General features: G+C 42.0%; 1 protein-coding gene across 2 annotated transcripts; it reads right to left on the reverse strand.

The window, feature by feature from the left end:
- Positions 1–2279: 2279 nt before the first annotated feature.
- cUnh6orf136 (chromosome Un C6orf136 homolog) lies at positions 2280–8932 on the reverse strand. Of its 2 annotated transcripts, none has more exons than XM_080045070.1 (7): positions 8900–8932; positions 7610–7846; positions 5993–6670; positions 4800–4888; positions 4344–4544; positions 4149–4218; positions 2280–3840 (listed from the first exon to the last, which is right to left on the reverse strand). In XM_080045070.1, the coding sequence occupies exons 2-7, from the start codon at positions 7706–7708 to the stop codon at positions 3691–3693; spliced, it is 1287 nt and encodes a 428-aa protein (XP_079901196.1). In that variant the 5' UTR covers positions 7709–7846; positions 8900–8932; the 3' UTR covers positions 2280–3690. The 2 variants fall into 2 exon arrangements, with proteins under 2 accessions (XP_079901196.1, XP_079901195.1); XM_080045069.1 differs by having other exon boundaries at positions 8774–8922.
- Positions 8933–9571: the final 639 nt, after the last annotated feature.

Here is a 9571-nt window from a genome sequence, read left to right on the forward strand (position 1 = left end):
TGAGAAAAAAGCCACACGCAGGCCTAGAAAACACTTTTCAACACTCACACACTGATACGGGCCGACTAGAGATTAGAGCGCCCAGTTTGTGATAAGAATAAAATAAATAGCATATAGAAAATAGGCAACAATTCATTCAAACCAAAGCTAGGTCACTACAAATACCCTACTTCTTGCACTAGTAGGACTACTACTTCCACTAGGCTACTACTTATAATATTATTGCCTAATAATAATTAATAATAAAAAGGCTTCTTCATTCATTTGTACCCAATTCTGTCTATAATCAGATATTGAAGTGAAATTAGAAACAAAGCCTGTAAAACCATTGCAAAAAAATCATTAGCCTGTTCAACCATTTAAAATATATATAAGACCGTTCAACAACTGTAGCCCATAGATAGTATAATAAAGTGTAGCCTCAATACCATGAAGACTCCTACTTTACAATAAAGTGACAGCTATTTACCCAGTTGCGCTCAGGCATGCAACGGACGCGTCTATTTACCTCTATGCTATTACGTCATCGGGGTCCTTTGGCGTTGCCTTCACAGCAGGGTTTTATTTCGGAAAAATGAAGCTAGTAAGCTATCTAGTGAAGCTTACGTCTCTACATTTTTCTTATAGTTAAAAAAAACTGTCCGACCTGCGGGGGCGCTTGAACAGACTTTGATACAAATTGTTTCCCGCTGAACGTGGACAACCATGTCCCCTGCGGAGAGATAAGCTAGTATGAACTATTAACCTCTCGACAACTGGGATGAGCTAGCCCGGGCTGAGCTAGTTGGCTAAAATGCTAATAACAAAAACAAGGCGTATGCTGCGTTCCAGACAACTGGAACGTCGTAATTTTTCCAACCTCCCACTAGAAGAAAAAAAAAGACTCGTCTGAACTTCATGATGGAGTCTTGTATTGTAACTGTGGGTTTTTTCCCCATTTCTCACAGTGTGGTTGCTCTACAATATCGCTTCACAGACATAAGGAACATTGAAGCTGATCAATGATAATCTCTCGAAATACCTAACTATGGCATGTTTATACAGACTTGTCCCTATCCTTTAAGATACATCTTGAACCACTTACATAGATTTTTCTAACACAATGAGTCTCTGACCGAAGTGGTAAATTGAAGTCTAAAATACCTACTAGTGTCTGTTAAGTCTGCATTGTGCATTACACACATATCTAGCCAAACATGATAAATAACACAAAACGCTAGATCATTGTTAATCATAAGTTTATTTTATTTCACACAACCACACCATAGGCTATATGACTGATGCTGTATATCTTCCGGCCTTTACTCAGAAAAACGGCGTTGGTAGTGGGTTGATGAAAGAAGACGCAGTTTGAGGCAGATGAGGAGGTCCCAGGAATAATTATTTTATTTAAACAACAAAACTCATCCTGCATTCAAAACGAAGCCAATAAAAAGTTAAAGTGTTTGTAGCCAAAAAACTAATAGAGGTACATGCATAAAACAAAGAGCTATGGAGAATTCCTGTAAGCTAAAAACCTGTCTCTTCCTGTATTGTGGTGGCCTTTAAGCTGCAAATCTAAGTGATCTGATTGGTCCTTAGGTCAGTAAGCTCCACCTCGCCTAACTCCTGATTGGTGGGCCCTAACTAACTCCAACCTACGGTTTCAGAGGACATCTGGGGTTATCATCACCTGAAGGTGATATGCCATTTGGGGCCGGGAAGTCTGCGCTGTGCTTTTTAGAACAATCCTTTTGGCCAGGGGCCAAAAAAGTAGCCGTTAGATCTTAACCACACTGTCCTAAATTGCCCATACAAGACAGTCACCCCGGAGCCTCCTTTTGTGTGCATACTGAATAACCTACAGAAATCTCTCGTATGGCTTCCCCCACTAAGCAATACACATTCCCCTCCTAGTCCCTACAGGATGAGACCAACTCTGTGTCGGGTCCTCCTGAAGCAGCATACCTTAATATAAAATGTTTAGTAACATAATACACTACACTGACAAATAAATACATATCAGAGAATGTTGTTTCCTGATGCACCAGCTACAGCATGCCAACTAGTGTGCTGCATCTGGAGTCCTATCATAGAAAGGTGGATGGATAAACTAGTCTATATAAGTGTATCTAGCATGTAACTGCCTTAATACTGCCTGTCTGTCTTGACATTTCGATTTGTTTGAAGAGTAAACAAACACGACACAGCATGTTAAATCAGTGAGCGTTGTCTTGTGTGTGTAACAAACTGGATTGATTGAAATGATTTTTTTGTTGAATCGAAGTTTATTTGGGAAGCTTTAGACGGGCATTTCACTACTTGTCCAAATATACATGTTTTTTTCTTGGTTGCACTTATCCTCAGAATTTACACAGTTATGACAGTAAGGTTGAAAAAAAATATTACATCTTCCTCTAAAGGAGTAGTTCAGTATTTTTGAAGTATGAAGTATTTATGCATAGTAAGTGTGTTACCTTATGGAGCTGGTGATTCAGCCGTGTACTGTTGCAGAGGTGGCCAGCAGATTTTTTTTTTTATTTCTCCATATATATATATAATGCTTACCTGAAAAATAAATATCTCTTCAATTGAAAACAAAATGTAGGATTTTTTTCACTGCTTTAGTTTGCTGCCAGACAGCCGTTTATTTTGGCACTTTTTTTTCCAAGCGTGGTTCGGCCATGTATTACTATGACATCTCCGGTAGCTCTGAGTAGAACAACTGATTGGCGGAGTGATACGCTGCACTGCACTAGGGCGAGTTGGCGTAGGAATACATGGCCGGACTACACTTGAAAAAAAGTGCAAAAATAAACCGCTCTCATCCTGCAAACTAAATCAGTGCAAAGAAAATCCTATATTTAGCGTACAATTGAAGGGATATTTATATTTGAGCATTAAGCATTTAGTTATGTGGTGAAAAATACGTTTTTCGGCCCGTCTGTAACAGTACAATGACGTCTGCTACAGTCTCCCCCAAACTCCTTATAGTATCCGCACTGATCACCATCTCCTTAAGGTAACACACTAAAACTATGTATAAGTACCTCATATAACCCCACTTCAATAATACTGAACTATCCCTTAACATACAGACATGAAATTGAGATCCATCTTTTCTTACTTTATAACAAAAGCAGGTTTAGACACAGACAAAGTGTGAAATGACTTTGAATTGGCAAATGAAATGTGTGGTTACATTGCATAACACATTTTGGACTTAGTGTTAGTCACGAGCGTAAGAACCAGTCAAACTGTTTATTTGTATTGTTGCACTAGTTCTGCATGCGATTCTTTAAAGCAGCTACATCTTTTGAGATTTCTATCACTATCACTAGGTTTATGGAGGCGGACATTTCACATCCTAAAATTTCTAATTCTTATATTGAAATTAGGATATCGTTCTTTCTGTTTTAAAACAAACAAACCGACAAACAAAAAAACAACAACTGTTGATTGGTTCTGTGTTCTGGTTGAACACAGCTCAACTAAATTAAGAGAGAGAGAGAGAGAGAGAGAGAGAGAGAGAGAGCGCAGTGTGAAGTCCTTGCTTTGGATTTACTTCAGATATTAACATTTAAGGATAAGGAGCACAACCCTCTATTTTAACCTTGTTCCTATATGGTTGAGATTGAACCAATGTTCTCACAGTCACATGGACAATGGACTCACAAATGGCCATTATTTATTCCTTGGTATGGTTGTGTTCTAGGGTAAATGTCTGCTCTGTATTAGTGAAGAGAGGAGCAGGGGCAGCAGGTTGAGGGCTGGCCGGTGCTCCTCGACCCCCAGGGCCACCAGAGCCCCCGCTAGCAGAGTAGTGACTCTGGGCAGGACAGGGGGCTGAGCCGGCATCACCTGCAACACACACACACACACACAGCAGCACTTGGATTAAGCAGCACACTGTTTGTATTTGAATCTTGTAAAGCATGCGTTTCTTTTACACTTTAAGCTGCATTTCTTCTATAAAATAAATGCAAAAAAAGTATATATTATAGAGAGTTATTTGGAGCCCGCTGCAGCTGACAATTTTAGGAAATTTCTGGAACCGCCAATATGCTTGGGGAAAAAAAAAAGGTTAGGAGCCTCTGTTGCACCAACACATCCTTTATAGCCACTGTGCAGGTACTCAACGGCATAACACACAGTAGATAGACGCTTACCTTTTCTACTTTGTGACAGTGAATGAGTCCATCATGTCCAATGTAAAATGTAGAGAATGCATCATACGACCTACGAGAGAGAATTGACTCACTGTTATCAAACATTGTATTAAAAGACTGACAAAAGATCTTGCATGGCTAATGAACATACAGTAAAGAGTTGTAGAGGACCAGCATCTAACTGTGCATTAATACCTGTACAGGTGAGATTTGTCTTTGCGATAGAAGCGCAGCAGCAGCATGTAGAAGGGCAGGCCCCTGATCCTCCAGCGGGCCTTGATAGTGCCTTCCTCCTGGTGCTTGGTGAGCTTGAGCACCTCCAGCCGGGCCTGGGCATAGTAACACTGAACCAGGAGACGCCACAGGGACAGAGAGAGCTGGTACACCACACGGCCTCTACACACACACACCAAAGCACAAACACACACACACACACACACACACACACACACACACACACACACACACACACACACACACACACACACACACACACACACACACACACACACACACACACACACACACACACACACACACACACACACACACACACACACACACACACACAGTCAGCTCATATAGGAAGTCACACAATCAACAGAGTGGGTCGTCTGGAATTATACTACTGTATCAGCCAAAAGGATTCACCTGGTCTTGGTATTCAGGAGGCCATTGATGAATTCCATATCATTTGAGTACATGGTGTAATCATGTGTCTTCATAAAGAAACTCGGAAGCTGCAAAATAAACAACAACAAAACACACAGATAATTAATTCCCGATATTGAGGTATTTTATATTTATTTCTTCTTCGGGAGGATGTGGCGCTATCATTTCTGTCACCAGTAGGTGGCACTATGACTACATGTATTATTGAGTTGTGGATCTCCTCAGGCCTGGACTTCTCAATCAGGTGACGTTTGCAGCAGATGAAAATTAACAGTAAAGTTAAAGCAGCTTACTGTTTAAGAACTAAACAAGCAGATACCATTAAAAATAGCACCTGGCTGCACACCGTCAGAATAAATCTGAAAGCAGCTCAACCAGATTGCATTACCATCTATCTTGTAGAGAGCACCACATTCTCTTTTTATATCCCAACGTTACTGAGACATCCTGAAGTTGCTTTTTATCATCCAATACTGCCCTCTTGTGGAAGTTCTGTCTTTATATCCCAATTTAACGAAGAGATACTGAACATGCCCCTCATGAATACTGCCACCTAGTGGATTGTTGTCTAAATGTCCCGTAAAAAAGAGAAACACTCAGTGGACAGTATGTTTAATTACACACTTCTTTATTGTTACATGAGCTTAGCAAGTTTGGTTTCTGTAGGTTAGAGGTGGCATGAGCTGCTTTTTTCATGACAAAAACGTGAAACTTTTCCACCACGTTGTGACGAGTGGGTGTTCCACGAAAACATAAAAGCTTCACCACTTAACACTGGGCATGTCTTAAAGTTATACTCTGTAAGATTTGTATCTGGTTAACCATCTGTTACGTTCCTATCCATCAAATAGTGAGTTCAAACAATGGTTAACCACACTGTAGCGGTGAGATCTTTTACTCAGTTAACCCAATGCGGGGTTTGACCGATTCAAACTAGCTTCACAGCTCATCATCCTGCATGTCCTTAGATTGAGAAGCAATTGGGGGTAAATCATTTTGATTGCAACTCTAAATGAGGACCAGACATTTACACTGTTTATTTTGCCAGCTTACTGAAATGAAAGATGAGCGAATCTGACAGGACTGGTCTGGTATTTTGCACCAGTTTCTTGTTTGTATGGAAATACAAACAATTCCAATTGACTATCAGACCTGTGTGCATGCATTCTTACCTCTATCCTCAGTCTTTCATACATCACGGCCATTTGCTCTTCCCTCTCCCTGTCTCTTTCCGACTGCTCCCTCTCTGCTCTCTCCGAGTAGCTCCAGAGATAGGCAGGAGGCAACAGGGACGGCTCCACAGGCTTGTTTTCAAGTCCACTACCCTGCCTTGATATAAACACACTGCCCGGCACCGGCTCTGTGCCCGGGCAGTGAAAACAATAAAACTGAGAGCCGTACATGAAGGGCGCGGGACACCTCTCGGCTTCAAAAAGGTTCCTGAAGCAGCCATGTTCTCTCTTTAACGCGTCCACACTGTTCCTCTTCCTCTTCACGCTGATGTCATCTAGTTTGCTGCCGTCCACCGTGGTCAAAGGGAAGGAGAGGTGAGAGGACTGGAGGGCCGTCAGAGTCAGGAGCTCTTGTAGCTTTTTGTGGCTGGACAGAGGGACCTCCAGCAGGGTGTGGAGGCCGTCTGCCTGGCCCCGTGGCACCAGCACACACACAGACTCCTGCCAGTCCTCCTCCTCCTCCTGGTAGCCTGCTCTCTGAGGCTGGCTCACGTAGCACAGCGGGTGGGACAGCACCGGCTGCCTGAGGTTCTGATACCTCAGGGTGTTGGGGGGCGCCAGGGGCCATGATGCACTGCTGAGTGGGCGCGTCTGACAGATCCACGGACAGTCCACCACCTGCCGGAGCACAATAACAAAGATCGTCATACACTTGCTTACATGTTTCATTCATGATTCAAAAGGCCAGTTCAACTAGGGGTCAATGGAGCGTGGTGTGAAGGTGGTGTGCACGTGAGAACTGCATGCCAGTCTACACTGTTCGTTTTCAAAAGAAACTCTGGGAGATAAGGTCCAGCAATTACATCTTACCGCCAAAGGTGCTGCTAGAACCCACATTACTCAAATCTTACTGATTCAAACTTTGAGCACACACACTCGCTACATTACATTATGCACTGCCATCTAACTATCTGTATCTATAATACAACTATCTATAGCCTATCTAGAATATAACTATATAAAATACACATATGAAATGTCACATGGCTCTTCAGTATACCTGGCCGGAGACTGACAGAGCCATTTTTCTCATTTGTCATCGCAAACGTTGGAAAAAGGCTTGATTTGTGTGGAGCATTTGTGCTGCGTTCTCAGGACTATTAAAAGTCTGTGCATGCACAACTCTTGGTGAAATGCATGTACCTGTATTCTATTTCATGTCTAACTGAAGCAGTATCCAGCAGTGAGGGCTTCCCATCTACCCCAACTACACGCACAATGCTCCATAATGATATTATTCATTCTAACTACACGCACATCCCAACAGTGACATGTAGTTGCACTGCACATATCCAAGGCAATGGTAAGGATTAGTATTCATTTAAGGAGCAAGGCTCTGGGATATCCTTTGAGAGAGGGAGGATTTTGGCAGCAGCGCTCATAATTTCCACAACTGAACATTTGAAGATAGTTTTAAAATTATTTAAAAAAAAAAAGCATATTTCAAAATCCGGTAAGTGGTGCAACATCACACAGACGTTGACTATTAAACCTGTATATCACTACCCACCTACCCCCCCTATGTGAAATCAGAAGGGATCTAATGAGACGGATTACCTGACTGAGAATGCGGCCCTGTTTCTTGATGGGTTGCCTTCTGCCATGGTCACGGACACAACCCACCCAGAAGGCGATGCCCCCTCTGCTCACAGCCATTCACTAACTGGGGCCCAGGCCACCCCCAAGTCAACAGCTCACCATCGCCCCACAAAGCAAGGTGGACCAGGGGAAAGACACACAGACGGCCTCCTTTAGGGCCTCCCAACCACAGCAGCAAGCTCTCCCTCCACACACCTGGAGCCACAGAGAAGAGAGGCCAGAGCTAGAGTCAGACAGTCAAGCAGGACATTGGTTAGAACAGTCTAGTGGAAAGCATTGATGGATCTTTCCAGAGGAATCAAGAGACCAGAGACACATGACACGCAGCAGAGTTTAAAGAGACAGTCTTCATCATAGTGACAGCTTTGACTGAATCGGACAGATGTGAAAACACACACTAAATATGTGTTAAATGTTTTACAGGACTCTAAAATAATAACTAAAATAATAATATGTAAATTCACAGTAACTGTTCCTGACTAGTCTTTTAGCAAATACCCTCAAGTTGGTTCAGCTAGTTGGGTTGGAGTTATTTGTAGACATCACTTGCTTGAATGAAAAGGGCATGTTGAGGTATTTGAAGCCTGTCAAAATAGACAAGTTATCTAAAATAACCCAATGCACAATAATCAAAATAATAATAGCAACAAGAAGATGAAGAATAGACTATAGACTATCGAACGTTTAGAGGCAGCCCTATGTAGAAGTCAACATATGACATAACTAAATACTCCCTGATTGTATATAGGCTAAGAGGAGTTGCTAATTTCGAGGTATGGCAACACGCACAAAACCTTCCAGAAGTGTAACATAAATTGCACTAAAAAGAAAAGATCAATGCACTATTTATTTCAATTATTGGCCTGGCCATTTTTGTAATGTCAATCGCCTTGTAAATTCCGCTGCATTATATGTTGCTACTGATTACAATTATGTACCATTTGTGTTGATACAATTTCCTCTACAAATAGCCTGCTCGAGTAACTCTCTTTAAACGTTGATATTACCTTATGCAGCGTTAGCTAGCACTGCCTGCCCTACTGTTAGGAACAACATTAGCTTCTAGCTTGCTAAACTGACTAGCTAACAGCAAACTAGCTTGGCAAAGAACTCCTGTGTTACCTTTTACAGACGAACCTCCTCCTAAGTCAGTCTAGACGCAGTGGTTCTTCAGGTTAGGTTTAGTACGGTAATCACTGGGAGGTTAACGCACGCAACAAGCTAGTAAGCACTGCTTAGCTAACTTACACAAATGTCATTCTACCTGTGTCCTTGCCCGGCTAAACAGAACACGCCTCACGCAGTCAGTCGTAATGCTGCCTTCACTGTTGTTGGAAATAGTGGTACGTCCATGAACCAGAATTGAAAGTAGGAAATGTAGGCTACACTGCTATACTATGATTATATCAGGCTCTCTGTATAGTAGGCCTATTTTCATCATTATTACACATTTGGCCTATTACGGTCTTCATCATATAAAATGTATACTGGGGGGTACTGAATTCCCAATGTAACATAGCCTTCTGGGTGCTGGTCATCTCTTGTTTGATTGACAGACCTGCTGTAGGAAAACATTAGGCACACAAAATATCATTTCCGACCAGAGCTTAGCCTAGTGACTGTTTTTGATGGAACTTGTATGCCATTGTTTTACTGTTTGACATTTTGGTTTAAATTCAAGAATATGCAGTGCATCTTTTAAAACATCTCCAATGTTAGCGATGCAGGTGGAAATGGGAGAGATTCCCTTTGAGAAAAGGAAGGGTCAAGTTAATGCTGCAGCATTAGGTCTACTGGCTCAATCTTCAGGAACATTGTGATACATATCCTGCAAAGAGTATGTGAACAGACTGCATAAGTCACAATATGCAGTCTGCAGTATGCAGTCACAATAAGTCACATTTCATGAGTTTGTGATGG

Source organism: Ammodytes marinus (assembly GCF_949987685.1).
Source record: "Ammodytes marinus genome assembly, chromosome: 17".
In the NCBI taxonomy this organism is placed as follows: Eukaryota; Metazoa; Chordata; class Actinopteri; order Uranoscopiformes; family Ammodytidae; genus Ammodytes; species Ammodytes marinus.

Excerpts from the sequence above, each read along its gene's own strand:
- cUnh6orf136 (XM_080045070.1), bottom strand. The coding sequence starts at position 7,708 with ATGGCTGTGAGCAGAGGGGGCATCGCCTTCTGGGTGGGTTGTGTCCGT. Across the intron at positions 6,671-7,609 it reads AGGGCCGCATTCTCAGTCAG|GTGGTGGACTGTCCGTGGAT; the intron begins GTAATCCGTCTC and ends GTGCTCCGGCAG. Across the intron at positions 4,889-5,992 it reads ATGAAAGACTGAGGATAGAG|CTTCCGAGTTTCTTTATGAA; the intron begins GTAAGAATGCAT and ends TTTATTTTGCAG.